The 14,758-nt window shown below is 40.6% G+C and overlaps 3 protein-coding genes across 4 annotated transcripts in view; all 3 read right to left on the bottom strand.

Moving 5' to 3' along the window:
* The window catches only part of LOC103388514 (chymotrypsin-like protease CTRL-1), a 4,369-nt gene extending 2,257 nt beyond the window's left edge, over positions 1 to 2,112 (bottom strand). The window contains exons 1-5 of the mRNA XM_008323547.2: positions 1,990 to 2,112; positions 1,176 to 1,279; positions 982 to 1,061; positions 821 to 902; positions 555 to 735 (exon numbers count right to left, since the gene is read on the bottom strand). Of these exons, the coding sequence (XP_008321769.1) occupies positions 555 to 735; positions 821 to 902; positions 982 to 1,061; positions 1,176 to 1,279; positions 1,990 to 2,035 (493 nt within the window). The 5' untranslated portion in view covers positions 2,036 to 2,112. The remainder of the gene's footprint in view (positions 1 to 554; positions 736 to 820; positions 903 to 981; positions 1,062 to 1,175; positions 1,280 to 1,989) is intronic.
* Positions 2,113 to 2,576: 464 nt separating this feature from the next.
* Positions 2,577 to 7,112, bottom strand: hsc70 (heat shock cognate 70). The gene is made up of 9 exons (XM_008323548.2): positions 6,785 to 7,112; positions 5,365 to 5,569; positions 5,039 to 5,244; positions 4,713 to 4,865; positions 4,081 to 4,636; positions 3,769 to 3,971; positions 3,465 to 3,663; positions 3,144 to 3,376; positions 2,577 to 3,057 (listed from the first exon to the last, which is right to left on the bottom strand). The coding sequence occupies exons 2-9, from the start codon at positions 5,567 to 5,569 to the stop codon at positions 2,875 to 2,877; spliced, it is 1,938 nt and encodes a 645-aa protein (XP_008321770.1). The 5' UTR covers positions 6,785 to 7,112; the 3' UTR covers positions 2,577 to 2,874.
* A 136-nt stretch (positions 7,113 to 7,248) lies between these two features.
* Positions 7,249 to 14,402, bottom strand: LOC103388516 (TBC1 domain family member 15). 2 transcript variants are annotated; one of them, XM_025061847.1, is made up of 11 exons: positions 13,882 to 14,402; positions 13,724 to 13,783; positions 12,743 to 12,928; positions 12,520 to 12,638; positions 11,173 to 11,276; positions 10,963 to 11,030; positions 9,749 to 9,895; positions 9,173 to 9,263; positions 8,942 to 9,090; positions 8,718 to 8,859; positions 7,249 to 8,635 (listed from the first exon to the last, which is right to left on the bottom strand). In XM_025061847.1, exons 1-11 carry the CDS (start codon positions 14,072 to 14,074, stop codon positions 8,467 to 8,469), a joined length of 1,428 nt encoding a protein of 475 aa, XP_024917615.1. In that variant the 5' UTR covers positions 14,075 to 14,402; the 3' UTR covers positions 7,249 to 8,466. The 2 variants fall into 2 exon arrangements, with proteins under 2 accessions (XP_024917615.1, XP_008321771.1); XM_008323549.3 differs by lacking the exon at positions 13,724 to 13,783 and having other exon boundaries at positions 13,882 to 14,400.
* Between the last annotated feature and the right edge of the window lie 356 nt (positions 14,403 to 14,758).

Here is a 14,758-nt window from a genome sequence, read left to right as displayed (position 1 = left end):
TAGGTTTAGATAGATAGATAGATAGATAGATAGATAGATAGATGGATGGATGGATGGATGGACGGACGGACTGACGGATGCACCAAGAGCACAGTAAAAACACACACAAATAGATAAAATACAATGAAATACAAACATGAATAGTGGCGCTTTGGCCCAGAGGCAATGTCTCTGTCTTTGGTGTGGAACCCCAGGGTTCACCTCCTGGGCAAGTTCAAATCCCGGTTAGGGAGGTTGGTACCTTCCAGTGGACTCACCACCTGCAGGAAGGTTTGGGGGGTTGGTACGGTGCAGTGTGATTTGGGTGGCGACTGCTGCCCCCGCGACCCGGTAACGGATAAGCGGATGAAAATGGATGGATGGATGGATGGACAAACATGAGTAGCAGCACACTAACAATGAATATTGGAAACCTGAACAGTGGATGTTAGTAGATTTGTTGGTTAGTAGTAGATAGATAGATAGATAGACTACTGAGGCATCTGAATAAAGTTAGACTGTTTATATTAGCATGTGTTCATATATATGTTTGCTATAAAAACAAGCTGACTTACAGGTCTGACCGGTCCTGCCCCATCCAGTGGTGACACACTTGGTTCCAGATGGGACGTTGGTGCTGGAGGAGGCCAGGCACACAGGGGACACACGAGAATTAATCTGCACTGGGGAGGAGAGCTTCAGGAGGGTGATGTCATTGTTGAAGTTGTTGGAGTTGTAGTAAGGGTGACTGATGGCCTGTGTAGAGAAATGACAACAAAGAGTTATCCCGTAGTATGTGACCTCATCTCGGTGTAGTAAAGATACTGATTCTCTAACTTACCCTGGAAATCGTCTTGACCTGGATGGGCTCAACACCTGACTGACGGTCATGTTCTCCCAGGATGACACGATGGTTTCTAGGACTGCAAATAACAGTCGCAGAGTGACTTACAGATCGTATCTCTCTCTTTCTGTGTGGTACGCTGACGTTTGACCACTTACGACACACGGCAGTGAGCAGCAGTAACAACCCAGTACTGGTTGATCAAAGATCCTCCACAGAAGTGGAATCCGCTTCCATCCTTAGAATTTAGAGATACATATGTTTGGTTGTTTTAGGTTCTTTCTCAGTTTTATTACATTGAGTGAAACTACACCAGCAGTGGGCGTTGTCGATTAGGAGTAACTTATTTTACCTGAAGGGAAACCTGCCAGGGCCAGGAGCCAGACACAGCAGTCTCTCCATTTACAATCTTGTTGTATCCACTCACTTGGGGCTTAATGGAAGGATTTCCGCACCCTGACGCCCAGTGAAAAATGTACAGTGACTACAGTGAGTAATTAACGTGTTTATTAATTAGTGAAAATTAGCAGAGAAATACTTTAGCGCGTATGCAGAATTACGCTTACTATATCTCCAATAATTCCACGGTCCAGTCACTTATCGTTGTTCTAATACACGAGACGATACACACGTTGTTGTTTTGTTTGTTTGGTTTTCTGCATACACTGCGCTAACAACTTTCGCGTTACGAAGGACAATGTGCATTTACGAGGACTTCAACTTCCGGTCACTTCCGGCATGCGTCGGAACAAGGGCGTGACAGTGACGCTAACAATTGCCAATGGATTGCGAGATGTGAAACTGTAGATGAGTCATATATTTGGGGAAAACAAAAGTTCTGAAAGCAACTGTCGACGTGTTCTATAAGATAGTAGTAATTACTTAAATCTTGGTCGATTAGTGCATCTGCTGTGCATTCTGCCAAGCGAAATATTAAGATATACTTTTTCTACATTTTTATATACTTTTCAAGATACACAATTCCATATTTTGCACTAGTAACAAATAAAAACAGGTTTATAATTAGGAATATTTATTTAACTAGATTAATCATAATTAATCATGCCTAATCCACTGCTAGCATGCGATTAATCATTGGACAGCCCTAAAATACGTATGGATATATTATTGTCCCATGGATGTGGATAAATGCACCTCTTACTCACCCAGTGCAGAGGCCACAAGGGCAAAACAACTGATGAGCAAGAACATGGTGGTCTGGATAGCGATTCACGTCCCAGTGCCTCGCCTGTGTTCTGCACTAACTTTTATACCTACACATATCAGTGAAGGCCCCCCCAGGTGTGATAGGCCAAGGGAATAGAACATCTGTTGATAAGCACCTGAGGTGAGATCTAATACAAAACTGCAGCTAATCTTACACTTCTGTTTGTCCCTGTTTGGAAAATTTGGGGACATCTGTCAAACATACAGTTGTGTAATTCTTCCACTGGTTAAAGGAAAAAGTCTAACGGGTATTTAGAAGAAAATAAACCCAGCAGAATCGTTTTAATGTCCTTGAGGATAATTTAGGCCTAAATTATACTTTTAATTGTCTCATATTCATGAACACAATGTTGGTTAATTTACCCTGCCGTGTAGATGACACACAAGAAGCAATGCACATCAAAATCTTTGCAACAGTGAGCAGCATTCTTATCAGACTGAGGCGTCTTCCTGTTTTTGCACTACTGTGGTGTGAAATGACTTACAGATGTCATGATATTTAGATAATGAATACACTATGTGAAAGTTTCAGAGTGGAATCCCAATGTAAACTTTATTGATTTTGTGCTTACAATAACAGATGGGGAAACGACTTTTTGAGAGACACACTGTAAAAATACATTTAGTTTTTGTGAAAATAAAGATTAATGAGTTGTTTTTGAATACCTGAAGATATGTGTAAGTATGAGATTATTGTCATAATAACAGGAACTTAGGTGTTCAGTGGAGCCAGGTAGTATTTGAACATGTGTACTGTTGAATAAAACGGTTTCAGAAAAGTAAATGTTGAATTGGGATTCTGAAGTTAAATCTCTCAAAGGTGTTTAGTCGACCTCTTCAATAGTTGGGCCGGAGGAGGCGCCACCTGCAGCCCCACCAGGGAAACCACCGGGTGCCCCTCCAGGCATTCCACCTGGCATTCCTCCCTGGTAAAGCTTTGAGATGATGGGATTGCAGACTTTTTCTAGCTCCTTCTGCTGGTGTTCATACTCATCCTTTTCAGCCGTCTAGGTAACAAAAAGTATACACAATTACATTCTTTTTTTTTATAAAAAGCACACTTTCTTTCTCCTTGGTGACTGTTGGGGTTTACCTGGTTCCTGTCCAGCCAGGCAATGACTTCGTTGCACTTGTCCACAATGGTCTTTTTGTCCTCAGGGCTGATCTTGTCCTGGAGCTTCTCATCTTCCACAGTGCTCTTCATGTTGAAGGCAAGAGACTCGAGAGAGTTCTTGGCAGTGACCTTCTCTTTCTGGATTTCGTCCTCGGCCTTGAACTGCTCGGCCTCCTGCACCATGCGCTCAATGTCTTCCTTGCTCAGACGTCCTGTAGGATGCAAAATAAAAATCTTTGTATCTGCTTTTATATTTGACTTTTTGTTTATTTTATTTTTATTTATGCTAATCCTCTCTACCTTTGTCATTAGTGATGGTGATTTTGTTCTCCTTCCCGGTGCTTTTGTCCACCGCCGACACATTCAGAATGCCATTGGCATCAATGTCAAAGGTCACCTCAATCTGAGGGACTCCTCTGGGAGCAGGAGGAATTCCCGTCAGCTCAAACTTGCCCAGAATATTATTATCCTTTGTCATGGCTCTCTCACCCTCATAAACCTAAAACAAAAGTCTTGAATGAGATTCTGATGCACCACTGAATACTTCCTGAATTAACTGTAGCATAAGTTTTTTTTTTTTTTTTACTCATTCAGGTAACAGTACCTGAATGAGTACACCAGGTTGGTTGTCAGAATAGGTGGTAAAGGTCTGGGTTTGTTTTGTGGGGATGGTGGTGTTTCTTTTGATAAGGACAGTCATCACCCCTCCAGCAGTCTCAATTCCCAGAGACAGAGGTGTCACATCCAGCAGGAGCAGGTCCTGAACATTCTCAGACTTATCACCAGCCAAGATGGCTGCCTGCACAGCTGTGAGGATCAAATGGTAAGAATAATAACTTTAAAATGTCTATTAAACAACACTGTTAAGTTAAACAGTGTTTTATAAAAATAACTTAAATGGGATTCTGGTTTTTACCTGCACCGTAGGCCACAGCCTCATCTGGGTTGATGCTCTTATTGAGATCACGGCCATTGAAGAAGTCCTGCAGCAGCTTTTGAATCTTCGGGATACGTGTGGAGCCACCGACGAGGACGATGTCGTGTATCTGGCTTTTGTCCATCTTGGCATCCCTCAGGGCCTTCTCCACAGGCTCAAGGGTTCCACGGAAGAGGTCTGCATTTAGCTCTTCAAAACGGGCCCTGGTGATAGAAGTGTAGAAATCTGTTCCTTCGAACAGTGAATCGATCTCGATGCTGGCCTGGGTGCTGCTGGAGAGGGTACGCTTAGCACGCTCACACGCCGTGCGCAGACGACGAACGGCTCGCTTGTTGTTGTTGATCTCCTTTTTGAACTTGCGCTTGAACTCGGCAATAAAGTGGTTAACCATGCGGTTGTCAAAGTCCTCACCACCCAAGTGGGTGTCTCCGGCTGTTGACTTGACCTCAAAGATGCCATCTTCAATAGTCAGGATTGACACATCAAAAGTACCACCTCCAAGGTCAAAGATGAGGACATTACGTTCACTGCCAACCTGTAACAGTGGGTATGAATTGGTAACAGGGAAAAAGAAATACTATATTAGGGATTTCACTCATTTTGTTGCTTACTTTTTTGTCCAGGCCGTAAGCAATGGCTGCAGCAGTGGGCTCATTGATGATGCGGAGAATATTAAGTCCACTAATGGTTCCAGCATCTTTAGTTGCCTGGCGCTGGGAGTCATTGAAATAGGCAGGAACAGTGATAACTGCATTGGTGATAGACTGTGAAGAAAGAAAGATTTTACGTAACTAAATGACGTTTGTGTGATTAATCGTATTTTCTCTGTTTTGTTTTTTTTCTGGACATCACCAGATATTTGTGGTTTGATTTTTATCAACCAAAAATTAAAAAAAAAATCCACTATTTTATTCTTTCTTTGTATTTAGCTGACTACCTTTCCGAGATAAGCTTCAGCGATCTCCTTCATCTTTGTGAGGACCATTGAGGAAATCTCCTCTGCAAAGAAGGTCTTGATCTCACCCTTGTACTCGACCTCCACCTTGGGTTTAGATGCTTCATTCACAACCTTAAAGGGCCAGTACTTCATGTCTGCCTGCACCACTGGATCGTCATACTTGCGGCCAATCAGACGCTTTGCATCTGAAGCAAAGAAATGTTAGAGACAAAAAGACGCAATTTATCATCTAATTTGTCAAAACCTGAAGATAATAGAAAATGCTGCTCAGAGAAATTCAATTGTGTCGTGGAGTTGGTCCTCACCAAATACGGTGTTGGATGGGTTCATGGCCACCTGGTTCTTGGCAGCATCTCCGATCAGTCTCTCAGTGTCTGTAAAGGCCACATAGCTGGGTGTGGTCCTGTTCCCCTGGTCATTGGCTATGATCTCTACTTTTCCATGCTGGAAGATGCCCACACAGGAGTATGTGGTGCCCAGGTCAATACCAATTGCTGGTCCTTTAGACATCTTTTAAAAGAAAAAAAATATAGAAAAAAAATTAGTCCTTTATTTCTGCCACAATGGGGACATTCACAGAGTGAGTCTTTGCAACCCACACTGTATTCTTCAAGTATTCTTCAGCAGATGAAAAGGTCAACATTTATTGGTATTTGAACATTTGTAATTGCAGTTAAGTCTGTGTATTTTTGGAAACAGTATTTGTTCATCCTTGTGAAAATTGTTCATTTTAATCATTTAAATCGTTTTAAAAATTGTGCTTCACTCGGTGATATCAGGCCTTGCAATATATACTCAATATAGTACTGAGTATATATTGCGAAGGCGTTTCTTTAATTAGCATACATTTTAATGCAATGCAATCCTATCTCATGCTGCCATTTGATTCTATCTCCTCGTCACTCTTGTCCCTCAGTGTAGTTCCGCAGCGTCAGTCAGACCTGAACATGACATGGTCATCTGTGTCTATTTCCTGACAGCTGGTTCCAAATAGCTTGATGTTGCTATAAAAAGAATAACCATATCTACAGTGCGATGAGGTGTGAGGAGTGTGACCACCAAGGAAGTCATGATTCTTCACTGATTGGGCAAAATGTAACCTTTTTCAAAATTTCTTTTGAAGACAACAAAGAAAAGAAATCCAAATATCTTATTACAACTGTTTAGCATTAAATATATTGTATATATATGGTAGCTTTCAACAAAAATTGCCCAAAGTGAAGTATTTTTGCATTTTGTGCCGTGTCTTACATGAGTAAGTGAGTGAAGCTGCAGAGCAAACACAGTAGTGGTTAAAATGTCACAACAGCCAAACTGTTACGCAAGAAAGATAAAAAATGCTGATAGACTGAGTTTGCTGAAACACCTGCCTGCACCCATAACTGAAAACATCCACTTGAAGTTGTGAAAGTATAAACAAGCCAATCAAGCAATGCTTTGAGGTTAATAACTCTGTCTGTATTGATATCATTCTGTGAGAACAGGATACATTATGCTGGGTGGAAGTTGTAAAATGGAAATTAATCTTTAATAGTTAATAGAGTGTCAGTTGTTTTGTTTTTTCAGGGATTCTGCTTCAGCTTGTCATGCCACTGTTAAACAAAAAGCCATGCAAGCCTCACTTAAATAGGAATAGCCCTCAGACTGTATATTAAGCATTATAGAGCAGCAAGCCAAATAGACTAGGAAGCCAGACTGAATGCAATGCTTCTCTCTGGTTTTTACCTTGTGCTGGACAGATGTTCAAACCTCAAGATAACTGAGTTAAAGAGCGTTTATTCTTTTCACCCTGCTCACAACACGAGCGTCCGAGCTCCTCTCCAGTACTCCCTTCCCCTTCACTGACAGGCAGAATAAGAGGGCGAGTGTCTCTGCTCCACAGTGTATATAAAGCACTACGCTGGGAGTGCTCATCTGGGTGTCAGGTGACTCCACCAAGAAAGTTCTAGTAGGCCCGCATTTCTCCCCACTGCCAAGATTCCTTGAAGGAAAACTTGTTGATCCTGCCACCCATTTGCAAATGCAACAAGGAGTCAAACTAAAGCACAACAACAGGCTTTTGGCTGAATGTGAAGCTCTGCTGTTATTATTTGAAAAAAAAAATGGAAAAAAAAGAGGATTTTTTCAGCGTCCACAGTGGCCACGAGGCTGTTACACACAGCTCTGGATTATTAAACCACAGCACAGTGTTACCAACAAGAACGTTTAAAATGCCTTCAAACAATGGACAATGACTGGCCACAAACCAGACGTGTGGATTTATGTGCACCACTGGATAGCTTGTGGCTTTAGAAATGAATAGGTTTTGTGCTAAATTTAAAGGCCTCCATATTTTCACTGTACAGTGTGTACACACAGAGTGCACAGCATACAACAATACACGAGAGATAAATATACAAGAATTGCTGTTGATTAAGAGAGAAACATCTTCAAATATTATTCACAAATATTCACCACAGCAGTAAATGAGGGCTGGAGAAATATACACTTCAGTCACCAACATGACATCGACGTTTGACCAGAATATTCGACAGCTGTTCTAGTAGGAGGACTCTGAGTCAGAAGACAGTATAGAATCCTATAATAAAATGATTGGTCACCACTGTTTGGTAACGCGTGTGTGATATCTAACCTCAGGGGCTGAGTATGAATACCTCACAGGACATGTCACTCCACAAGTCACATGGTCAGCTCAGCTTTGAGAAACAGTACCCTGTCGCTACCACCGGTGGGCGATAGCCATACAATTCAGCAGCAATGTAAAAAGGAAAGGATTTGTTTTGTTGAATTTGTTTGTCAAAGCACACTAAGTACACAGAGAGTGAAAGTACGAGCTGAAGTCAAACAACATTAGCTGTTAGCATTCAGGTTTTTTTTAGCTTGTTAAATGTGTTTTTCAAAGTATTTACACAGGGTCCAGTTGTTGCTCTTTAAGAAGTTAAATAATGTTAGCTGTTAAAAGACTCATTGTTTTTATGTTCTCCACATTCATTCTCCATATAAGAAAGAACAACTACCCAGGACCTTGTGTTTCTGTTTTCATATCAATCTCCCCACAGACTGGATGTACAGTATGTTCTTGTTACATTGATCCTTCTGACACAAATGGCATTTGGAACTAAATACACTGCCTTGAAGGCACCACCTGTTGTGGAGCCCCACATATGGGCACTACCACATGTCTGTCAATCTGCTTCTGTCCAGCAGATGATTTTTTTTTTTTTTCAAGTTTAACATTTTGAAGTGTGTATTATACGTGCAGCAGTGTACACAGGATGAAGTTACTGTTAATGGTCCTTCAATAAATACTGTACAGTTGCATTAAGGAGAAAGCAATTGAATTAGGAGCAGCCTTGAAAACATTAGTGTTTCCATCAAACACAACACTTCAATCAGCTGTTCAAATGTCACTTTAACAGAAACAAACAGCGCAGCTGATACAGAAAGTCTTCTTCTTTGCTTTTGTTTTCCCTGCATTGTCCGTTAACATCGTCCCAAGAGCAGCTTCTGCAGTAGTTGTAGAAAAGTTGCTCTGCTTTCTTCAGCGTGCCACTCAGATCCAGCCTGCCATTTAGACTGCACGATAAAACAAAAAAGACATGATGGCACAGATGGACACCTTCAGTGCTTTTTTATTATCATGTCATGCAAAACAAACCTGCTTGTAAACCGGATGAGCTGAGCATCGTCCTGACACTGAAGCAGAACCTCCCTGTTCTCCAGCAGAATAGCTGCACAGATGAACAGCTCAAAGGTGAAGTCAGTGTTGATGGCCTGCAGCTCTGACTCTGGACTGTCCTCTGCAAATACAACTTAGTCATACATTTGCTCTGAGTCGCTGTTATGGCATTTTTTTATATTTTTTATTATTATATTTGTCACCTGCGCTGATGTTTTGGGCCAGTCTTTCCTGATACCTGGCTCGTTCCACTTGCTGGGAAATGAGCTCCAGGTGGTCACAACTGAGGATCTCAAACAGACGTAGGGCATCACTGTGTTCAAACTCTCTCTGGAAACCCAGCAGTAACCACCTGTAGATGGGTCAGAGAATATGAACGAAAACAAATGTGTAAATGTGAATACTTCTAACTGCAGTACAGAGACGGTTCCTACCTGTGGCAGAACGTGAAGTTCTCCATGCTGTCGGTGGCTAAGTGAGCATAAAGCTCTGGGTCCAGTACTTTCAGCAGAGCTGCCTCTAATTCTGTAAAACATTAAACACGTTTTTTGCTTAAAACAACATTTTTTTTATCATTTTAATTTAACGTCTAGAACAGATGTGGGCAAACTTTTTTGACTGAGGAGCAGATAGATGGAGCGTTCGTGTGAACTAAGATAAATGACATGTAAAAGTCTGACATAAAGGCTAAAATGCTAATATGCTATTAGACTTTTCTATGTCATTTATTGGGGAAAAGCTGGCATAATAGGGAGAAGGCAGAAGTATAATAACAATATAAATTAATATTATATAATTCTGACAATTTGGCAGGCCAGATTACAAAGCCCAACAGGCCTCATCCGGCCCCCGAGCCATAGTTTGTCCATGCCTGGTCTAGAATGTGCAAAAATGCAGTGATTATTCCGGCGAGGTTTTCAAAATCTGTATTAGAGTTTGCACAATAGTAGTATTACAATAGTAAACGTGCTGTATAAACTGATGAAATTAATTCTCTTTAAAATCCTCACCTATTTTCCTATGCAGACCATCAGCTCTGAAGTCTTTGGAAAACTTTTCCATGTAGCGGGAAAAACTCCAGAATGTGTCCACCTCACAATCTAGAACCTCGAGGAACCGGCTGCACAGGTCATTCATCCCTTGGGCATAACTGACCTCTGAATCAGCAGTTAAGACAAGTGTTGAACAACAATCAATCAAAAACAGTTTGAACCTAAAATTGTGTTACTTTGTTTTAGAAGCAAAATGAGCAGGAAAGACATAAAAACAAAAACATATTCATTAAATGATGCCTGCGACCCACTGCAGAATGTCTGATAAATGGGTAAAGTTAGTGCATTAACTAAAGAACTAGCAACATTAAGTCTTCGATTAAAAATCAACTACAACTGTCAAAAAAACAAAAACAATCTCAGCGCAACACGGAAAAAATGTAGTTCTGCCTTTCTCCACAATTCCCATTATGTTGTGGGAAAAAAGGCGTACAAAGAAGTCTAAGAGAAGGGTTTTAAATGCCAAAGACCTTGAGTAATCTACTAATGAATACGCACGACCCCTACAGGCCAAAGATTGTACTGCATTTCAGACCATCGTGCTACTATGATGCAGCACTGTAGTTCACATGGTCCTGTATCACATGTGACACTGCACCAAAATAAATAAAATTAAATTTAAAATAAATAAATCACACATTAGGTTTGTACAGAAATGATATCAAGTACGTAGAGTTAAGGTACAAAAAAGAACCCTGGACCTTTTGAACTAAAAGAAAAAAAACAACAACAGTCCACACTTTTATTTGTCTTGTGCAGATGTACATGTACTGTACACATGCATTTAGAAAAATGTGAATTTAAATTTTAAAAAATTCAATTTAAATTTAAAAAAGTGAATTTAGAAAAATCCAATTGAACTTTAACCTCTAACATTAACAGGAACATCTAAGGTGAAGGAACTGGAAGTTACAACACTAGAAACAGAGAACCACAAATTTGTGCAATTCAGATGTTATTGGTTGCAGCAAAAAACAACATGTGTGTTTTAAGGTTGTTGGTTTGGGATTTCTAATTTGTGGTTATGTTTGGCAGGTAGAATTAGGTTTGTGGAAACAGTGGTTCATGGTTTGTCTGACTTCTATTTAATTTGAGATTTACGTTTGAACCGACATCTTAACAATGGTCTTATATACAGTAGGAGATGAACTCATGTACAGTAATTCATTTACCTGGATGAAAGGCAGCATACGTGATAAGGATGTCTCTCAACACTAACAGATTTCCTGAAATCTCACCTCTGCAGAAATATATGAAAATATAGAAAGCAACATTATTCATCAGTGAAGACGTTAACTTGGGCACATTTGTAAGAGCCATGGCTGCTGGCATGAGATCTAATGTCTGTTAATAAGTGTCTGTCTCACACAGTGGTCACCTACTGGTAATAGAACAGATCTCTGTTTGTTCTTGGTACATCCTTGTCAATGATTCGTACAGCTTCCTGCAGCTCCTCCTCGTCCAATGTCACCCGCTCAAATAAAATCTGGTCACCAGAAAGATAGAAAAGAAAAATATGAAGCCACATCATCCTATTTCAACTATATTCACTTGTCATTCTAAAATTATCATCCAAGTATCTCTAGCTCATCTATAAATTTGATCACCCTTTATTTTCTTTCTTTTTTTTTTTACAAAAAAATAGCTGCAATCATATTTAACGTGCAGCTAAAATGTCACTTGGATAGAGAAGCCTCTATAGCCAATTTCAAAAAAGGTTGTTCATGTGTAAATACAGTTGAGACTAAAGAAGGATCTCGTTGCCTAAACACACATCCCTCCTTTATCAAACATTCAAAGTTTCTCCTGAACAAAGACAACTGACTTCCATTCACAGGGCCCTCTATCAGGCGGACACCCTCCTACTGGAGATTTCAAACCAGCCAATCGTAGTGTCAGAACAGCTGCGGAGAGTTAGACTGAACATTTGAAATGGGGAAGGAAAAAGACTGAAGTAACTGTAAACTCAATGTTTTCACATGCACTGTCTCATGTTTAAAAAAGAAAGTTCAATATAAGACAGAACTCTAGGTGAACATGTCTCAAAGATGTCTAAGGTCAGGTGAGGATCTTAAGTCAGACAGGTTGTAAAGAAGCAAACATGACCTTAATGCAGGGGTCACCGACGTGGTGCCCGGGGGCACCTGGTAGCCCCGCTGTTGTTGGTCCCAGAGGTGATTATTATTACATCGTTGGGGAAGTCTGTATCAAACAGGCAGCTCTTCGTATTAACAAGTGTCCTTGAAGTAGCTCTCAGTTTCAAAAAGGTCGGCGACCCCTGCCTTAATGTAAATGAGCTACTGCTTCATTAGCCAGAATGTGATGAATCATGTTAAGGTGAAACCCATGCTCTACTTAATACTTAATACCATGGTACACCATATGAGAGTAAATGTAAACTGTATGGATTTGAATATACTGCATTATTTTTGACATACTATATTACTTATATACTGTATAGCTTTAATTCTACTGTATACATTATAATATACAGTAAATGTACAACATGAGTATTTTACTTATTCTGTCTAGATTCATATACATATTGTAGGCTTCTTTAAATACTGCCGTTTTATTAATGCAGTATAGCTTTGTGTATATAGTATACAGTAGGTTATATGAACCACACTGTCTTACATACACACATGCTATATGATTTTATATACACTGCACATATTTACACATGCTGAACTGCATATTTGCATCAACGTCCATTGAAGCGATCTGACCTGTGCCTGAAGCTCCAAGAAAGCCAGCCTTTCTCTGACCTCCTCAGACAGGTCCAGGGTCTGCTGCTGGGCCTGTGCTTGTCTCTGGTCAAAATACTGAACAGCTGCAACCAACTCAGCTGGAAAATAAAGGAAAGACCAAAAGAAAAAAAAAGAGAAACATTTAACAAATATATTGGGTTTTTTTTTTTAGTGAACATTGGCCTGCGTTTGTGTCTTTTACCGTCTGAGTTGTTAAGATGCATCCTCACAGCCGAGGGGATCAACTGCTGCCACTTCCTTTTCATGACCTGGTATCGTACCATCAACTGCTCCTGCAGCAGAGAGCGTTCCAAAGCCGTGGAGCTGCACGAGTACATCCCGAATAGAAAACGCCAAGCCAGGCCTCGCTCAGAGGGAGAGACGCCGCCTGGGAGGAATTTGAAATTGGTTTCAACGTCAATACTAATCAGAGAACGCAACAAAAAATCTGCTTCACAATCACAAAGAAATACCTTAAAGAAATACTCTGAGCTGCCTTCAAAGGAAGCTTTAATTGGTTTCACTTTTCTGATTCCTTAATCCTAACATGCCACGATGTGGTGTGTGGTTGGAATGTGGATAAAGGTCAGGGGGGCCAAACAGGAGGGGGAGTACATTTCTGTTTATGAATGAGCCAACGATCAAGGCAGTGTGAGTCTCTAGTTTTTGACTGAATCATCAATGTGCTTCTTGGCCACACCATCATCATCTGATGTCTTAGTGCTGTGGTCATGCTGGTGTCTTAGCTGCAGGGAGTCCCAGGCACAAGGAAATGTCTTTTATCAAAAGAGAATGCTTTGCTTGTGACTTGAGCCAATGTCCCTACAGCCAACGATCACTTGACTGTGTTTTTTAAGCATCATCACGAAACAGACCTCCGTACTGTGAAACATAAGACCTTTCAACGATATCTAAAAAAAAAACACAACATACCCTGGAATGTGAAACACTATTAGTCCTGGATGAACATTTTACAGCAGCAGATAATATGGTCTCCCTGAAACAACCGTTAAAGGTCTACCTGTAATGGACGTTCTACAGGACAACGTCCATTACAGGTAGACCTTGTTTAAAACAGTGTTTCCCAAACTTTTTTTTTTCTTCTGGGGACCCATATTTTAAAAGTCAAACCTTTGCGCATGATGTGAGACACCCCAAAAAAAAAAAAACTCTTGCGACCCACCTGAGGTCCGCAACCCAGTCTTTGGGAAACAATGGTTTAAAATATGCCACCCTGTTGATTCTTAGTGTAAAAATAGACACAAAAAAGTTATATGAACTATATGAATAATTTTATATTACATATCATTACAAAAATTATATTAAAAAAAAGATAGATACCGTTTTTGAATATGTACAGCCTCAGTCTCGACTCGTCCACCCTGCCCTCAGAGTCCATGACCCCCGGTAAGGTGAGTCTCGCGGTGGCCGCTGCAGGACAGCTGACCGCTGCCACCATGCTCTGGGATCGAACATCCTCTTCTGAACTCCTGTTCTCCTCCACAGCAGGTCTACGGTCGCCGACCTTGTCCATCCGTGTCCGACAAGTTCACACCGAGCACAGGCTGCGTGGACTTTGAAGCACGGAAACTCAACATGAACCAAATGTCATCGTTCTGTAGCTCTTCCTCTCATGCCGTTGGTTTTCCCCCTAATTCCCCTGACATAATCAGGAGCTCTCGCTTCGTAGCCGGGTCTTCGGAAAACTTAGTTAAACTCCAGATCCTGCACTGAGTCTCAGTAATAGTTGCTGATTGGTTTTCCATTTGTCTGGGGGTCACATGACTGCACCTAGACCTCTGTGCTGGCCCACATTCCAGGTGGAGTCTAAGCTCCAGTACCACAGTTAACGTTCACACCGTGTTATGCGTGAATGCGTCACGCTTCTCATTACGTTACGTCAAGTTTGCACCTGTGATACTCAAATTACATGTTTTATTTTTTAAGTTCTCGATGTACAGTGTTCTTTTAGGCAGTTGTTCCCGAAGTGGGCGGCAGGGATATAACACAATTAGTTATTTTTATATATATATATATATATATTCAATTATATATATATAAAATATGATTATATTTTACTTTTATTTTTATTTATTTCCCTACCACATTGGGGAAACTGCCTTGATTTGTCCGTTTTTCATTGTTTAATGAAATCTGTAGGAGTCACATGAAGTGTTATAATTACAGACATTTGAGGCAGTGACTGTATATCAAAAAG

The sequence above is a fragment of the Cynoglossus semilaevis genome, chromosome 13 (assembly GCF_000523025.1).
Source record: "Cynoglossus semilaevis isolate Cse_v1.0 chromosome 13, Cse_v1.0, whole genome shotgun sequence".
In the NCBI taxonomy this organism is placed as follows: domain Eukaryota; kingdom Metazoa; phylum Chordata; class Actinopteri; order Pleuronectiformes; family Cynoglossidae; genus Cynoglossus; species Cynoglossus semilaevis.
Note: the sequence above shows the minus strand (reverse complement) of the source record. Positions and strands in the feature narration are given on the sequence as shown.